This window comes from Trypanosoma melophagium, assembly GCF_022059095.1.
Source record: "Trypanosoma melophagium isolate St. Kilda chromosome Unknown ctg21segment0, whole genome shotgun sequence".
Taxonomy (NCBI): Eukaryota; Euglenozoa; class Kinetoplastea; order Trypanosomatida; family Trypanosomatidae; genus Trypanosoma; species Trypanosoma melophagium.
In genome coordinates, this window is record NW_027125151.1 from 306491 (window position 1) to 325151 (window position 18661).

General features: G+C 37.6%; 7 protein-coding genes across 8 annotated transcripts; all 7 read right to left on the reverse strand.

The window, feature by feature from the left end:
• Positions 1-2536: 2536 nt before the first annotated feature.
• LSM04_005472 (uncharacterized protein) lies at positions 2537-4540 on the reverse strand (the record flags this gene model as incomplete). Its single annotated transcript, XM_067330964.1, has 1 exon — positions 2537-4540. The coding sequence occupies one exon, from the start codon at positions 4538-4540 to the stop codon at positions 2537-2539; it is 2004 nt and encodes a 667-aa protein (XP_067191970.1).
• A 1339-nt stretch (positions 4541-5879) lies between these two features.
• Positions 5880-7139, reverse strand: LSM04_001437 (WD40 repeat; the record flags this gene model as incomplete). Its single annotated transcript, XM_067330966.1, has 1 exon — positions 5880-7139. One exon carries the CDS (start codon positions 7137-7139, stop codon positions 5880-5882), a length of 1260 nt encoding a protein of 419 aa, XP_067191893.1.
• A 620-nt stretch (positions 7140-7759) lies between these two features.
• Positions 7760-8473, reverse strand: LSM04_009562 (ZC3H15/TMA46 family; the record flags this gene model as incomplete). Its single annotated transcript, XM_067330967.1, has 1 exon — positions 7760-8473. The coding sequence occupies one exon, from the start codon at positions 8471-8473 to the stop codon at positions 7760-7762; it is 714 nt and encodes a 237-aa protein (XP_067192053.1).
• A 1293-nt stretch (positions 8474-9766) lies between these two features.
• Positions 9767-13273, reverse strand: LSM04_001494 (uncharacterized protein; the record flags this gene model as incomplete). The annotated part of the gene is made up of 1 exon (XM_067330968.1): positions 9767-13273. One exon carries the CDS (start codon positions 13271-13273, stop codon positions 9767-9769), a length of 3507 nt encoding a protein of 1168 aa, XP_067191896.1.
• A 1127-nt stretch (positions 13274-14400) lies between these two features.
• LSM04_009164 (uncharacterized protein) lies at positions 14401-15355 on the reverse strand (the record flags this gene model as incomplete). 2 transcript variants are annotated; one of them, XM_067330970.1, is made up of 2 exons in its annotated part: positions 14401-14558; positions 14599-15355. In XM_067330970.1, the coding sequence occupies 2 exons, from the start codon at positions 15353-15355 to the stop codon at positions 14401-14403; spliced, it is 915 nt and encodes a 304-aa protein (XP_067192041.1). The 2 variants fall into 2 exon arrangements, with proteins under 2 accessions (XP_067192041.1, XP_067192040.1); XM_067330969.1 differs by lacking the exon at positions 14401-14558 and having other exon boundaries at positions 14576-15355.
• A 19-nt stretch (positions 15356-15374) lies between these two features.
• Positions 15375-15785, reverse strand: LSM04_009466 (uncharacterized protein; the record flags this gene model as incomplete). The annotated part of the gene is made up of 1 exon (XM_067330971.1): positions 15375-15785. The coding sequence occupies one exon, from the start codon at positions 15783-15785 to the stop codon at positions 15375-15377; it is 411 nt and encodes a 136-aa protein (XP_067192047.1).
• A 161-nt stretch (positions 15786-15946) lies between these two features.
• Positions 15947-16294, reverse strand: LSM04_004071 (Kinesin motor domain; the record flags this gene model as incomplete). The annotated part of the gene is made up of 2 exons (XM_067330972.1): positions 15947-16161; positions 16267-16294. 2 exons carry the CDS (start codon positions 16292-16294, stop codon positions 15947-15949), a joined length of 243 nt encoding a protein of 80 aa, XP_067191944.1.
• Positions 16295-18661: the final 2367 nt, after the last annotated feature.

The window sequence follows — 18661 nt, forward strand, 5'->3', positions numbered from 1 at the left end:
AACAGAACAAAACATGGGGGAAAATAAATGAACCCTTCATTGCCATTCTTGGATTTAGTTCGTTTATCTCGTTTAATCTAAGTTTTTCTTTTTTTTTCTTTTTGAGTGTTATACATTATTCTTAAAGGGATAATCAAATCAAAACAAATAAAAACAAAATTACAACATTTACAAATGAAACAACTTGATGGCACAAATTAGAGAGGTATAAAGAGTCAAAAATACGAGAAAAATAATATACCAAGATACACCCAGAGAGAAAGTATCTAATATAATATAATATTATTTATTATATATATATATATATGCCTTTCTCTGTAAATATACCCCAATTTATATATTTTGACTCCACACCACTTCTATTTGTGTGTTTCCCCTTATTTATATTTTAAACATCCCCCTTTTTCTGTTCTCACCACCGTTATAAAATTGGACATATTCCTTTTCTTTCTTTTTCTTCTCTCCTCATTATATCCGTTTTTTCCCCCTTTGTGTTTAAAACACTGTCTCTTGTGGGAAACACGTAATAGAAATATAAATTTACATAAAAATATTATACATATACATATAAATATAAATATAAATAAGTAAATAAATAAATAAATAAATAAATAAATAAATAAATATATATATATATATATATGTATATATATACAGAGACACTGATATACAGAGAAAGAGAGAAAGAAATAAAGGAATAATACTTAATTAAATAAAAAAAGGATTACTATGCATAGCTATCATATTTTCTTTCTCTTTTTTATTATTTTATTTTATTTTTTTCTTTATCTGATTAAATAGGGGATAGTAACAAGAGCGGTGGATGGAAGAAAAACATGTAATAAAAAATAAAAAAAAAACAGAAATAATAACAGAATAAAAATAAAAAAAAGATCAATTAATCAATCAAAAAGCCGTACAACGGAAAAGAGCGAAAGCAAAAATAACAAAAAAAAATAAAAATCCGTTACATACATCTTCGAGGGAAACAAACAAACAAACAAAGAAAGAAAATGTAGGATCCACACTGAGACTGACTTTTGCAGAGTATATTTTTCCAATCACCCCCATGCTTTTCATTTTTTTTTTCTTACAGAAATGATAAGCTATAATAGAGACACTGTCCCTTCGTTTTTTTCTTTCTTTATTTTTTTTTTTTCTGGAGAATTTCTCTATTATAGCTATAGTGATTTAAATATAACTATACATAGAGTTATAGTCATCTGCTTGTATGGTTTAAGTATCTACGTATGTATGTGTATCAAAGAACACACAAACATATATATATATATATATATATATATATATATATATATAACTTTATTTGTTTTAATATATCCCTTCTGCTTCTACTGTCGCGTTGGAGGATATACACAAGCCATACACAGTGATCGGGACAAAATCAAACAAACAAACAAAAAAAATTAAAATAAATAAATAAGTAAATAAATAATCAAACTAACGCAGAGACAATGCGAGAACACAAAGAAATGAAACACACGCAGAAAAAAGAAAGAATGAAAAAAAAGGCCTGATCCTCACACCATATAGACATAAACAGGGCCATCAGAGGATGCAAGTAGATATAAATAATAAAAATAAAACAGCAACTATGGAAAAAAAACAAAAAACAAAAACAAAATAAATAAACAAACTGAATACGTGAATTACACCATTCTGATTTATTTATTCATTTCTTCCTTTTTTTTCTTCTTTTCATTTATGTGTTCTTTTTCCTTTGTATTTTTACTGAAGTGTCAGTCGACTGTACCACGCTGCAGAAAACAGGAATTTTAACCCAGTGAATACCAATTAAGAATCAAAAAAAAAAAAAAAAACAAAAAACAAACAAACAAACTTAATTGCAGTTGTTTACATATATTCGAGGGAATACAAAAATTCATATACACATACATCTTAAAAATGATACACGCACGTGTGTTAGTAACACCCAAATTTTCGCTTTCCCTCTTCACATTATTATTATTATTATTATTATTATTATTATTATTGTTATTATTTCGTTTCTCTCATAGTAAAAAAATAAAGAGAAAAATAAAGAGAATGAAATAAATATCAAACACTGCAGGTTAAGAGTGATAAAACAAAAAGAAAAGGGGTGTTTTAACAATTACAAACATGTGAAGACGTATATATATATATATATATATATATATATATATATATATATACGTACAATCGCACTGCGGCTCACGTACTCCACGGAATAGGAGAAAACAAACAAAACCCCCTAAAAATAGTGTTTTAATCAGAAAGCATGAAATCTGACGAAATAAAAAAAAAAAACAAAAATTCAATGACGTTGTGGAAATTCTTTATTTGCATTTCCCACAAACTATATTTTTTTCTCCTGTACGTACTTATTTTTGTTTTATATTTTGTCCTTCAAAAAAAAAAAAGAATTTCTTTGCGTTTACTTATCCCTTACTGGTGTTTCAATGATCACACACTCACACAGAGAGAAAGAGAGAGAGAGAGACAGTCTTTCTTTCTTATATATATCTATATATTTCTTTCACGCTTTCATCGCGGCTTCAACTTCTGCAAGCCACGCCTCAACACGTTCAAACTTTGTTAACGTTGGACACACCGTATTCCGCCCCTCACACGCATGAATAGTCAGGGGTACTACTTCAGGAAACCGTGTGGTTCGCATCTTATTTACACACTGCTGCTGCTGTTGATACGGATATGGATATGGATACTGTTGACATGTTGGATGTGGATATGGGCTGAATGGATGCATATGGTACTCATAGTACTCTTTATATCCATTATATGTGGGGGTGTTATAACCACCACAGTAAGTTGCATTAAATCCTGGTGTTAATGCATGCGATGAAATAGGTGGACAACACATAGTTGTATAGGGTGATAGTAGTACAGCATTGCATTCCCTCGTCGGTATTTGTACGGGGTAAATAAATGGCTGCTCTACATTATGATATTTGGAATCTCTTAATGGAATAGGATTAGTACCGGCGTAAAAGGAGTCGTGTTGAGTTGTTGTTTTGACATTTTTTGGAATATACATATCATCTCTAGTAGAATCACCTTTTTGTACACCTTTCTGTACAAGATGATGATTTACTCCCACTTTATCCCCACAAGATGATAAAGAGGATGTCATGCTGACGCTTAATTCATCAAAGATCTCCTGATCATTATGATAACCATCATGTAACCAATGCTGACATTGATCATACTTTCTACTGTCACTCACACCTGTTGTATTTTCTACTTTCTTTGGAGAAACACTGTGTAGAAGAGGTGTCTTAACATGACAACAAACACGATGATGTGGATAAGTTAACACAACCTTCCTTATATCCAGAGGATGTGTGCAGGTGCATGTAGTTTCATCCTTTCCCTTCTCAGTAATTGCCAGTGCTGCTGCAGCAGTTGTTGTTGTTGTTGTTGGTCGTGCGGATGGCGATGATGGCGATGAAAGTGCATATTTCTTCATCATCGCATTTACACCATTACACTCTCTTACTCGCATCTGTTGCTCCAGCAGACACGTTTTAAAGAAAAGTGATCCCGACCATGTGCGTCCCACCTTTTTCACTGCACCCATCTTCACAGAGTCCTCCTCCATCATCGTCGTCTTCTTAGTGAATTCTGTGGAGGAAAGTGAAACCGGCCCGATTGTTTGATTCAGCCAAGTCCCTGTACTCGCCAGAGCCTCAATATTACTACTGGGCGAGCGACTGCCTGGTGTAATAAATACTTTTAGCGGAGATCCGGCCACACCGACGCCAGAGGCATTTGTGAATCCATCCAATTCTAATGAGAGTCCTGCGTTATTGCTGGAGGGATTTCGCCCTGTTGCAGTGGAGAGCATTGGTATTAACTGCTGCATCATGGACAATTTCTCTTCTTCTTGTTGTTGTTGAGACTGAGATAGTAATAGTAATTGATCTTCCTGTTGCTGTTGTTGTTTTTGAGGGATTGTAGGGCCATTCCATGTAAATCCTTCACCGCAGTACACTGGCTTACAAGAGGATGGGCGTCTGCCGTAGTGAATGATAACGTTTGGAGCCCCACGGTGACGTCGACGGGTGTTCTTTATATTTAGATGACCATTAAATAACATGGAAAGAGAATGCGGTGTAGTTGTTGTACTTACTACTTGAGGATTATGATTTTCTTTACTCTTCATTGCCGTATGATTTACGGTGGATGTGGGGATTGTTGTACAGACGTTCACTACAGGGATAGACATGGATGGTGTGGAGTGAGGATCACCCATAGTGTGAGCTGCACACCTAGTAGTATTCATACTAGTATGAGTAGTAATAGTAGTATTAGTATTCCCAACAATAAGAGTGGAATCTAAACATTTATTATTCATCTTAACAACAACAATATCATCATCATCTTCATATACTTCTTCTTTTTCTTGTTTCTTCTCATTATGGCATTTATTATCACAATGACGAGAGCCTGGCCAGTGATGCTGTACTACCACACGACTGTTTGGATCCCTCTCAACACGACCTGCGAGGAGTGTAAACATATACGGTCAAAAAAGGGGGAGGCGATCTCACTTCAATCACCTCCCTCTCGCTATGTAGACGGAATAAGGAGAAAGGAATAATAATAGTAATAGTAACTAGAAGGAAATAAGGAAAGAAATGAAGGAAACCAACAACAACAAAAAAAAACCTTCTCTTTTATTATTTCTTATTTACTATAGTACCCTTCTTTATTTTTTTTTTAATTCTTAAATTTATTTTTTTTTCTTCTTCTAGAAGTCTAAAAGTGTGTTAATGATCCCTTTGTGTTGATATTGTCGATCCTTTTGCCTTTGATCCGCTTTATTTTCGTTTTTTTTTTTTTGACAGGTATTTTGCTTTTTAGTCCAATTGTGTAAATAAATAAGAGAAAAACGAAAAGAAAAGAAAAGAAGAGAAAAGAATTAGTTAGAAAGTAACCATATGAATAATGTAATATGTTAAGGGACTATATATATATATATATAATTCATCCCTGAGAGAAGATAAGAGATGAGATACGCCTATACATACACACATAGGCACATAATGAATACTAAAAAAACCCAACAACAATAACAAAGAACAGAAAACCAATAGATAATAATAATCACTATTTCGCTCTAAATGTGCCATTGCCATTATCTACTCCTGATAATGTCTTTCCGCCTTTTCATCTTTTTTTTTTCTCTCTCTCCCTCTCTTATACACACAAACCACGCATAACTATTTCAATTTCTATATTTTTTCTACTTCTTATTTCTTCTTAAGCGTCCAGAGTAATGGTATTACATATATGCAATGTACCAAAGTAACGTATATTGGCACCCTCTACTGTTCCCTGTATTTCTGCACATATATATATATATATATTTCTGTGTGTCTATTGCAAGTGAGGAAAATAATTTAAATGAGAACTAGTTCAGGTGAAAAACAAAAATGTAGAGATACTACAGAAATAGTTCGCCCATCTCACCTGTATGTACTATATATACATATACAGATATAGTCATTTTTTTTATTTACTAATAATAGAACCCAACATTGTTATCCTATTTTTATCTCTTACACCATTTCTCCCTCTAGTAGTTCTTTTCATCCATCAAGAAGAGACCATGCAATAGTACGCCATTCAACGAAGAGAACCACATAAAAGAGGGAAAAACAAAACAAATGAAATGGTAGAACACACAAATAAACGAACAGAAAGAGAATCCATGGAACAAACTTTGTAAATTAAAATAGATAAGTAAAGGTATCCAGGTGTGCCCAACAACCTCACAATACACACCACTTATATATATATATATATATATATATATATATATATAGAGAGAGAGAGAGAGAGAGAGACTCTTTCACTTAGCTCTTCCAAATTCCACATGTATTGTCCTTTGATCCTGTAAGGATAGTATCCCCTTCATAGTTAAAGGCACATGAGAATATCTCATCATTATGACCCGTGAGCACCTGTATCGCCTCTCCTGTTTCTATGTTCCACACACGACAAGTCTTATCATTCGCGGCGGAGATAATTTTAGTTCCCTGCGGGTTAAACTGCACCTTTGAGATTTCCCCCTCGTGTCCCAGCAACGTCGCAATACAATTACATGAAGCCGTATCATACACCCGTGCGGTGGCATCTGCGCTAGCTGTAACAATCATAGAACCGGTGGTATTAAAGGCCACATCGAGAATTTCATCTGTATGGCCCCGCAGTGTGGAGAGGCATTTACCCGCTCGCACATCCCACACTTTACATGATCGATCAATACAGCCAGTTATACATAAATTTCCGGCAAAGTTAAATTGCGTGGATGAAATTTCAGCACGATGTGAGGAGAGAGTATGTACACATTTACCAGTACGTACATCCCACAATTTAGCACTGGCATCAAAGCTTCCAGTTAAAATAAGATCTCCATGGGTATTAAAGTTAAGTGATACAATTTCTGCAGTGTGTCCAAGTAGTGTATAAGCTTCTCTACCAGTTTCTAGATCCCATACTTTAGCAGTATAATCCATTGATCCTGATGCGAGGTGTGTACTTTGTGGATTAAAACACATACACACAATCTCAGCCATATGACCCGATAATGTGTGATAACATTGACCTGTACTTGCATCCCATATTTTGCAAGTTTTATCAAAACTGCCTGTAGCCACTCGATTACCATAAGGATTGTTAAATGATACCGAGTACACAACATTACGGTGTCCTTCTAATGACACAATTTCAGAACCAGTAGCAGTTTCCCACACTTTACATGTACGATCATAACTGCCTGTAATAAAAGAATCACCACCCTTATTAAAGGCACAGTTGGTTAAGGGTAACATATGCGCTCGAAGAGTTTTAAAAAGGTAAAACGTCTGTTTATTGTTATACCCGACTTTCAGCTTATCTACTAACCTTTGCAAGTATGTGATTAACTGTGAAGCGTATTTTTCTGTAAGTAGTGGTTCCTCCTTAATAATCTCTGCAGCAAGCCGTTCTAAATTTGTCTGCGGAGTAAGTGTGAGGAGGTCTATTGTCTTTTCACCCACTTCACCAGCTGAGGTTTCATACTCCAGAGTAATCCCTGGCGGGTAATACCGCAGAAGAAAGGAACGAAGCCTCATATTTCCCTTTGGTATTTGCAAATATATGTGTAAGTGTAAATGAAAAAAAGTAAAAAGTTTACCACGTTTTTAGATTTTGATGAATACCCTTTAGCGTAGGAGGAAGAAGGAATAATAATGGTTATTATTTGTGGACGTGGTGTATTGGTAAATGTAAAAATAGTAAGAAGAGAAATAATTTAGAAAGGGAAAAAGAGAAGAAAATAATGTGTAGTGGCAAATATTTCTTGTACCAGTGTATTGTTAAAGGACATGTACACAAATTTACAGACATAAATCCATATATAAATAATATAAATAGATAAATGGAGGGAATATGTGTTTGAGGGAGAAAAAAAGAACAAAAAAAGACGTGACACATACGCACATATATTTATTTATATATCCAGAATGAGAGAAAGCGTGAAGATGAAGAAAAAACAACGAAAAAAAAGGAAAGATTATTAAAATAAATTACACGAGGAACGTATTGATGGTAGAACACATCTTTCCTTTTCTTCTTTTTTTCCTAGTCCCTCAGGTATATAAACACCATCTCCACGACTGTCGTCTCCCTTCTCCACTCCCTTCTCCACCACCCCCATTTCTGGTAGTAGCTCTTCATATATACACAGAGTAACTTAGGAGAGATCATAGGCACTCTCATCCACATCCTCGCCCTCTCCACCATACGCTCCGCCAACGTCTTCCTCGTCCTCCTCCTCCCGCTCGTACGCCTCGTCGGCGTCCTCGTCGTCGACGAACAACTCGCGGTCCATCTGCCACAAGTCCCACCCGCGCAGCCGCCCGCCGCCCTCGCCCGCCTTCGCCCGCCGCACCCGCAGGGCCTCCGCCGCCGCTGCCGCCTCCCGCTGGGCGGCCTTCCACGCCTGGAACGACTCCTCCGTGACGGGCGTCAAGTCCGTCCGCCCCCGCAGGGCCTCCCGCTGCGCCTCCAACTGCTCCTCCAGCCGCCGCTCGTCCCGCTGCACCTCGTCAAAGTCCTCCGGGCGGAAGAGGTACTCCTCCGGCGCACACCCCAAATTCCGGTCCGTCTCCTCCACCGGGTCCTCCGCCGGCGCAGAGTCGCTGCGGCCACCAGGGGGGGCGGCCCCGCCAACCTCGCGGAAGAGTTTGGCCATTTCAGCTTCAAAGGCCTTCTTTTCCTCACGGGCCTTGCGCTTCGCCTCGAGGTCTTCCGTCCGCTTACGGTCATGCTGGTTGCCCTGGGTCACGCTCTTGCTCACGGACTGGATGTAGGACTGCACCTTCGCACTCCGGTTCTTGTTCTTCAGACCAAAGGTCTTGTCCTCCACAATCTTCTCCTTGCGCTTCTGTTCCGCTTTCTTTCCCATTTTTGTACAAATCAAAAGGTACTCCTTCCTCAAGGTGATTTTTTTTCCTTTTTCTTTTTTCTTCTTTTCCTCTCTTGTTGCTATTTATCGGATTAGTATCTTCCTTCTTGTTTTTTTTTCCTAGATACTACTCGTATACGCGTCTTTATATAAGTAGCGTAATCTCGCTCTATACGCAAATGCCTATTTTTTAAAATTTTTTCGTTTTCTTCCCCCCTTAAACAGGGTATTATACTTGGCTTCTATTGTTAGATTTGCCTTTAGGCGCTTCCGCAACTTTTTTATAAACGAATACAGAAAAAATAAAATAAAAACGAATAGAGGTCAAGAAAATACGAAATAAATACAGTACAAGAGATGGAGAATATGAGAGTAAACCCACACAAAATAGCAGATCCCAGACATCTGTACTGTGCGTGTATTCGTTTTTTGTTTTAATCTCATTTTCAAAACTCTTTATTGCATAAAAAGAGAGGACAAGGGTCATAACTGCAGCGGGAAAAATACCTTTTTTCTTTTCAGTTTTTCTTTACTCGAGGAGATATTGCCGTGGCTTCCTCCCTTCTTCATATTTCTACTGAGAATGAATTAAGCAACAGTTAAAATTTATCTTCCTCTTCTCAGAACAAATAAAAAATGAGTAAATAATTATGTATTTCTTGACATGTGTATGTGTATGTATGGGTGTACACGCCTCTATGCATTCTGTGTGCGTGTGTATATGTTCGCGTGTAGTCCTTTCCTTTGTTTCTTCTATCACTATCTATTTGCGTTCGTAGTTTTGTTAACATTCTTTCTCTGTCCAAGAATGAGTCACCAATGTATAATCCCCCATCAAAACCAATTAAAAATAAAAAGGGATGTCCTCTATTAAACGACGACTATAATGTCAATAAACCACAACTATAATAATAAATAATATGTAACTGTAGAAAATTGGGGACACTAACAGAAAATAAAGAAGTCAATACCACAGGCAAATAAACAGTAATATACTTACTTTTTATATGTATATATACAAACTACTATTGCCAACTTCTTTTCATTTTTCTTCTATGGTTGATACGTCAAACACGCAGGACACATATACACAGACATTGGCACAAACAGAAATAAAATAAAATCAAAATGATGCATCACCGCCAACAAAATATCGCCCCCTTCCAGTTAATAAAACACTGACACACATACACATTCCATTAGAGCACAAAAGTAAGAAGGGAAACAACAAAGAAAAAAAAAATAAAGCAAAGATAACATTTATTCCTCTTCACACTTAAAAAAAAGTAAAATTTAACGTTTTGCCTTTTGGAACCAGCGATCATCATCATCATCAACACGTTGCGGTAAAGCACGAGCCATACGCCTACTACGGCTTCGAGGGCGTGAAGTTACAACCACCTCTTCCTCTTGATCAGCTTCAAGGCTTTTATTGTCCTCATCTTCAGTTGTTGTGGCAGCAGGAGCGGCGGGGGTTGCTGCGGGTGAGGAAGCCGCACGTCTTGCGTGAGCGCCCTTCTTCGTTGGTGGTGGTGGACGAACGGGTTCTTCAATTTCATCATCATCATCATCATCCTCATCATCCTCATCTACTGCTGCAGGCGGTGGTGGGGCTCGCTTTCCACTTTGTGTGGCTTTCTTTGAGGGTGGAGGAGCACGCAATTTATGATGATGTTCTTCTTCCTCTTCCTCTTCTTCTTCTTCATTATCGTCTTTTTCAGCACTTAACTCTTCTTCCGCCGCCTGAGCCTTGCCGCGGGCTGATCGATTCTTCGCAGATGACAAGTTCTTCTTGCTTCCAGTGTTACTCACAGGTGGTTTGCGCACTTCCTCTTCTTCTTCCTCTTCCTCTTCTTCTTCATTATCGTCTTTTTCAGCACTTAACTCTTCTTCCGCCGCCTGAGCCTTGCCGCGGGCTGATCGATTCTTCGCAGATGACAAGTTCTTGCTTCCAGTGTTACTCACAGGTGGTTTGCGCACTTCTTCTTCCTCTTCCTCTTCTTCCTCCTCTTCCACTTCTTCTTCTTCCTCCTCTTCCTCTTCTGCTTCTTCTTCCTCTACTTCATTTTTCTTTCCCTTTCCTTTTTTCTTAGCACTCTTTTTCTCTTCCACTTCTTCTTCTTCCTCCTCTTCCTCCTCTTCTTCTTCCTTTGTTGTTGTTGCTGCTGCTACAGCCACCTTAGCGGCAGCGGCAGCGGCAGCACTATTAGTATTGCTGTTTCCACCACTACCACCACCAGCACCAGACTTTGCGGTTACGTCCTTCCCCGAAGTTGCAGGCACACGTTTGGCAGGTGGTCTTTTATCCATTTCTTCATCCGCTTCTTCTTCTTCTTCAGCCTCAGGAAGAAGCTGGACTAAGGTGGGTGTGAGCAATGCTTCCAAATCTTCACGGTTCGTTAATATATCATGTACCACGGAAACACCAAGGGATTCGATAGCATCTACGAGATCTGAAACGGAGGTGCACTCTGCCATGGTGCTTGTCATACAAAGAGGTTCTGCCAGTTGCTGTAGACGAGTCTTTTCAGATGAAGTAAATGAGCCAGTAGTGTCAATACTAACAATAGAGGTTGGCATCACATCCATACCATTTGATCCATTACCTCCACTAATGGAAGTAGCGAGGATATGATAATGTACAACATTTACTCGACTCAAGATTTTTCTCTCCAAAACATGGAGGACACCAAGCATAGATTCTGCAAAACGGCATCGGACATCATCTTCCCTTACAGTTTCTTTTAATGATGTCTCGTATAAATGTAATGTTGTACCCATTAATGCTGCCACACTACATCCTGAATTAAAGTCAATAGGTGGACGAATAGGTGTAAACCTCTTACTCTTAGAAGCAAAGAAAGAAGTATAAGCTTTAACGGCATCTTCAACTTTATCAGCCGTCATATCTGTGGTTCCTTTATTGCGTCGTACGCGGTGTGGACGACGGTCAGATGAGAGAAGTGGGAAACCATAGTTAGGAATTTCACGAGGTTCTAGCGTAACTGGATGTTCACGCGAGATTGCCCGAAGCAGTACTGCACCATGCACAAGTGCTTCTACACCTTTTTCCTTGTAAAACTTTGCCGTAGTTTCATCATTAGCAGCGTCATGTAATTCAGTATATGAGTTAAAAGCAGAACAAACTTGTTTAAGTGCGAGAATCTCACGTGAATCGCCATCACTTACCTTGGCAGCGCTGAAAGTACTGTAGAGAGCGAATGGATCCACCTGCGCCATGTCACCTTCAACCACAATAACAAAACCCTTTTTTTCATCATCTTTAATATCAGACATATGGAGATAACCATCAGCACTGTTAAACTGAGTAAGCATTAACTCGGCTAAACGAGCCAGTGATCGGTTTTGTTTTGCAGCAGATGGGGCTGTCTCCGCAGCGGTAACACCACGAGTTTTTTGTCCTTTCTCTGTTGCGTCATCAGTTTCTATTCCTTCTTCTTCCTCTAATGATTCCTTTTCCTGCTCCTTTTGTTGTTGTTGTTGTTGTTGTTTCTGCAGTTCAGCTTTCTTTGAAAGAGCTTCACTACCCTTCTTTTTCTTTAATTTACCAGACTTGGAGTGATCATCGCTATCTGTCTTTGCTGCTGATGCTGATCCGGTAGATGTTGATGTTGCTGTCTTGTTGGTATCGTTGCTTCCACGAACATATGGAGTTGGAGCAAATTCTTGCTCTGTTTCCTTTAAAAGTCGTGCAATTTCAGCATCCTCATCATCTTCTATCGGAGTCGTTGTATTATCTTTTTTACTAACATCTTCACTTTCCACGGCTTTTGTGCTTGTGGTTGCTGTTGTTTCTGTAATTTCTTCATGATCCTCTTCAGCATGTTTTACCTGTTTCTTCCCACGACTCTTTGTATTTTTACTCGTTTTCTGATTACTACTTTCCCACTCCGTTGTTTCACTTCCATCAGTTTCCTCCTCCTTCTTCTCCTCCAGTCGCTGCACTTCTCCTTCCTTTATCGTAGCCGCAGCGGCCGCCACAGTCTCTGGAAGTGCCTGCATGCCTGTAATAAGTGGGGCAAGTATCTGTCGATTTCCTTTATTTGCGGCAAACTCCTCAATAACCGCCTTTTGAATAGTTTTTGTTAACCACGTGATAACTTGATCCTTCTGCGACTCCACCGGTTGTCGCACAATAGCGGCATACGCCTCTTCTAATAAACCGCGTGAGTATGGGGAAACCGGCACCCGCTCACGGTTCTCATCCCAGCGGCCAAGTGTAGTAATTCCCGCCAATCGCAGGGCTCGTGCATCTTTACATGCCTGATAACGTTCTGAACTTAATACTACTTCAAGCCATTCTTTACGCCCACGCAGGGCGGCGAGTTGTCGTTTAGGCACCATTACCACAAAATCCAACATGGAGACATCTTCCACATCTGTGGCATCCGGCTCAAGTAATAATTGCACCATTCCACGCAGTGTTTCAGTGCGAATACCACTCTCATTCATTTGAATGTTGGGAAGTAGTACCTGTTCAACAGAACATTGATGCGGTGAGGCGGGGAGTGTACGGGTGGTAGATGGACTCAACAACGGTAACGTTGTGAAGTGTGATCTGCAGCTGATAAACATTGGTGTTGGACAGCCATTGCCATTCTCTTTACTCTTAACTAGAGAGTAAGATGGATGTGAAAACATGGTTGTAGTAGTAATAGTAGTAGTAGTAGTAATAGCATCACTACTCTTGTACGTTGCTTGGCTTTCCACTGTTGCTGTAATAGCACCACCAAAGGTAGTGTGTTTGGAGGTAGAAAAGATAAGGCGACGGCGCAGCATCTTATTTGGGTCAGTACTCCTTTTTCTCTTATGTGAGTTTGTTCCCTCTTCTTTTTTTCTTTCTTTTACTTTCTTCCTTATTCTACCCTTACTGCTACTATTGCTCTTAATAACAATAGCGCAGATATATATATATATATATATATATATATATATATGCTCTATGCGTTAAGTTTTTCTTTTATTTTCTTTTTCGTTCGTGGAGAGATACAGAAACCACAGGTATTCTCTTGATCTCTGTATGTATGTATTTATATGTATGAATATGTATTTATGTGTGTGAATGTACAATGGACGTACGTGGGCAAGTGCAAGTATATCTTCTTCTTTGATTGTATACCTTACTTTTCTTTTTCTTTATTTCCCCTTTATTCTTCACTCCTTGCTTGATCTTCACCTTGTTTCTATTCTTATGTGTATATATTGAGTGAGTGCCTTTCTTTTTTTCTTTCTTTCCTTATTTACTCTCTGTACCTTCTGGTATTCTTCACACGGTCCACTCGAATAGAAAAGTATTCTGAAACAAAACAAAAAACAACGAGTAAAGCGGAAAAAACCAAGAGAAAAAACAACACAATACATCAAGGAAAACTATCAATCACGGAATAAACTCATATAACTATATACACACACAGACACAGAGAAAAGCAAACAATAAACATTATTAGCGTACAGAATACAGACTACGATAACAACGAAAAAAAAAACAGAAATATATATATATATATATATATATATATTTCTTCCCATATGATACAGTTACACATGAAAGCAAATAAACGATAGACAACAACAATATCACGTCACTCTTCACAATAGAGGGATATATATGAGAGAGAGAGAAAGAGAGAGGTGACGATACTTCAGTTAAATACTCGCCATATCAGCAACAATAATAACAACGCCATAAAACAACAACAACAACAAATGGTAACAAAAGAAAGAAAAAGAAAGTAAAAGGAAAAACAATACGAAAAGTTGAAAATTAGTAAAAAAAATATTCCAATTACTCCACTAAAACAATTCCAACTATGGAAGTTGCATAGAAACAGAGAAATATATAGACAGAAAGAACAGACCGGCAAAAAAAAAAAAAACCAAGAAAAAAAAAGTGGTGATGTTTACTTTTAAAGAATATCATAATTATCATCTACAGTAGCAGGAGCTATATTAGCTGAGGCAGAGGTACACATTAGAGGAGAAGAAACAACACCACCACCACCAACACCAACACACTGTCCAGATCGATGTAAAGAAATTTCAGGTAATATCAACTCCACATCTTCTGCCGGCATCTTTTTGTTATTTATAACGTTCAATACTACTATTCCTCTGATCTACTGTGGCCTGCATAATATTCGCAAGTGGTAATGTTGCAGAGCCAACAAGACGAGTTTCTTCTTTACTATTACTATAATCAAAGATAGAAAAAAGCATCTTGGCTTGAGCAAGACTAACAGCATGATGGGGCAAGAGTGAAGTTTCTGCAAGTGCATTTGTTGGTAAAGAAGGCAATGAACGCGTTGTGGCTATTTTTAAGCCTCTTGACTGTACCGATGCCATTGGTGGATCCACTGTGTAATCGCCAATAATACAATCTAATGAACCCGAAGGCATTGTGTGAGAAAAGAGATCTGTATGCTTCTCTTTAATATTTACCATACGTTTCGTTCGCCGATAACGCAGAATAGCCGTTGTACCAGTTCTTCTTCCTCTTCTTTTTATTCCCATTTCCGTTTCCATCATCTCACGTGCGGTAATCACAAGCGGATGAGAGAGAAATGGAGCGAACTGTACAACAATGGCAAGACAACGTCCATCTAGTAAAGATGATGTGTGTCCATTTTTCTCTGGTATTTGCACTGCGAGAAGACGTAGACGTAAACACCATGTTTGACCGGATCCCGGTTGTGCGGCTTCTTTTCGCCAAAGTGCAACACTTATACATGGACGTAATACATGTATGGTAAATGCCGCAGAAAGGGGTAAGTGACTAGATAAAAGAAGCTGTTCCCTTGACTTGGATACTCGAGTTTGTTTACTTTGTCGTATTATTTTTAACACTTTATTCTGGTTACGCATATTAACATATGGATGGGATTTACAAAGTTTGAGAAATATGTGGGGCAGGTGGCGAGGGTGGAACAGTACCGTATGCCAATGGTGTAACTAATCGGCAAAGTAATTTCATTTCACCCTCTTCTTCTTGTTGTTTTTGTTGTTTGTAGAGTATACGAGAAGAGTACGAGAGAAGCACTCCATCCGCTTCTATTATAGTGGTACTATTGCCTGTATTGTTTTTATATTCCTTTTCAGGAACTAATGGTAGACTGTATCGTGTGGTTCCTGATATAACAGTGGAAGTTGGTAGAAATAACGGCAACGCCTCCATTAAACCAGAATTACTTGATAGTATTAATGAAGCATCACGCAATCGATTTAAGATATCTTGATTGGAGAATGGTTCCTTCACAACAGGAAATAAACCACCACAACGGCGATGCTTCATCATCTTTCGTTTCCAATAATGAGTATCGCCAATGAGTCCATCTTGTGCAGTTACTTTCTTATCTTCTGCTTATTCCTCTTCAAGAACGCATTGTAATCGTTCCATCAATTCCACTAAAACCATAGATGGTTTAACATCATCTTCTTTCATTGCTTTTTCCAATTTTACTGCCATTGTTGTTGTTGGCAAAGTCCACGCACTACATGTGTAACGATTCCACTTTCACTAAAGAGTGTGTACGTCTTACCACTCTGTGGAGAACCGTATGCCACCACAGCCACGTGATAACCATCTGTTAACAAGGGTACAATAGGCTTATCATTATTATTATTATTATTATTATTATTTATGGAAAGAAGATGATTGACATCTACCTCCGCTTCTACTGCAGCAGCCGCAGCCGCGGATTATGATAATAATGATAATAATAATAATAATAATAATAATTTTGATGATGGTGATGATGAGATGTGCAATGGGATACATCGCCATAATGGAGTTCCTCTTTCCATGTGGGGAATAATACGGCGGTCAAACAGCAAATGCCCGACACTCTTCCGTCGTTAACGGACAAAATCGTACAGAGACGTGTGGGGTGAGTTGTTTATTGCGATCCCACACATTATTTCCATCCGTAAGTAAAGTTGATGATTTCTTTCTTAGAGTGGGATATTGTTTTTTCTCGCCATGCCAACGTTGTCTCTCTTCTCGTGTTTGTTGTTGTTTAGATACACCAGATAACGGTTATTTTGGAATACAACAATAACTGGATAAATTCCAAGAGGCGCAGAGGACGATCAACAGAAATAAATAAATAAATAAATAAAAGGAAAAATGCAATACTTTCTGGAAGGAGTACCACTAATAATGAATAACGAAGAAAAACAAAAACAAAAGAAGAGAAGAAATATTGAATTTTTGCTTCCCCCTTTTTCCTTTTACCCTCACCACAAAAACAGTTCCCTTCCTTTGTTTTTTTCTTCTCTCCCTTATGTGTGATGAGTGTTTTTTTTTTGTTTGTGATATGAATATTGCGCCGACTTCCTTCAACGCCCCTCCATGAGAGAAAAAAAAAGAAGAAAACGTAATCATAATTCACAAATTAATATAAAGAAAAGAAAAAAAAAAAATAATGCCAATTAGTACAATCCACAGACAGACACACAGGTAGATAGAGAAAAAACAAACAAACAAATAAACAAAGAGAAAGTATGTTTCTTCACCTCGCAAAATTGTTCATAACACAATAAAACAGCTTTTTCTTGGCATGAACACACGTTATGGTTTTTTTTTTCTTCTTTCCATTCTCCTTTTTTCCTTCTCTTTATTGTTCTTTTTTTTGTTTTTTTTTCTATTTTCACTGTATTTGCCTGTTACATTATATGCAACTCTTTTGAGTTTCTTTCCCCTTTCCCTGAAAGTCTCCTTCTATTTTCTTTTTTTTTTCTGTCTTTCTCATCCTCTTCCTCTATTTTTGTTTTTCCTGTTACCCACCTATTCCTACTTTTCTCTCCTATTCTATACTTGCCAACAACCACATCTCCACAAATAAAAAATAAATAAATACAGGAGAAGCGGCAATTAAAAGAGAAAAAAAAAGGAAAAGTAAAGAAAAAAGGAAAAGAATCAATAAGAAAGAGAAAAAAAAAAGAACATGAGGGACAATCCATCGAACATATCGTGTGAGCGGATCAATGTGTGTGTGTATTGTGTCTCTCTGGGTATATATGTAAATAAACCCGATGAGATCAATGAGAGAAGAAAATGGACCATAAAAGAAATTCAAGGGGGCGAAACAGTACAAACAATGAACCTAGTAATAAAAATAATAGCCAAGGAAAAACAACAACGAAGCTCTATGCAATAATAATAATAATAATAATAATAATAATAATAATAATTCGTACAGGATTTTACTTTCTTCCGTTTTCTTCCATTCCCATTTCTCCACCACATGTATTCATTTATTCCCTTTTCATTTTAGCCCCTTTCCTTCCTTCCTTCCCTTCCTTCCCTCCAATGAACATCACATTGAGAAGATCGAGTAATGACTAGTGGAATAGCGCCATGAAAAACGAAAAAAAAAAGTAAAGAAAAAAGATGATTGGAAACGAGAGAATTCATTAAAGAAGAAAGAAATGAAATGGAAGTAGAGAAAAGATCAGGGGCATACCCTCCAACAACAATTAAAAACAAAATAAAACAACAGACAAAAAAAAACATACACGTCATTCATTACCTACTCATGCAAAGACATGAACACAATTAAGTACAAACGAATACACTATATATTACGAGAAATAATAATATGTGAGAATGCTCGTGTACTTTTTTTAAAAAAAAAGCGAATGTCCATGCATACACGCAGCTTTAGCTGCACGTATGTATAAGAGAACAAATAAGGTTATGAATGAAAAAACTCTATAAATACGCATGTATATAGTATATATATATATATATATATATACTAGCTTGTAATGTGTGCATGTGCAGTAAAACAAAAAATGATGTATACTACTACATTGCTTGTGTTCGTGTATTATGCTAAGTTCTTGGAAAAGTCCTCCATACTTACTCTTCAATGATTCATATTATTTCCATATTGATTTAATATACTTTCTCCACCTCAAATATAATCTAACTCTCTTTTTCTTTCGTTTACTTTTTCTCTCTCATTACCTCTCACCCATCAGATGTGTTCAAGTATTGGCAAGGAACAGCATCTAATACGTAAGTAGGAAGGAAATAGAGAGACAGAGACATATCAAATGGAATAAGATGAATAAAACAGCAGAACTCTGCTGCTGCCATTACACCACAGATTAAACGGTACACATTAAGAAGAAAGCACGTACATACACCAAACGAACACAGACACC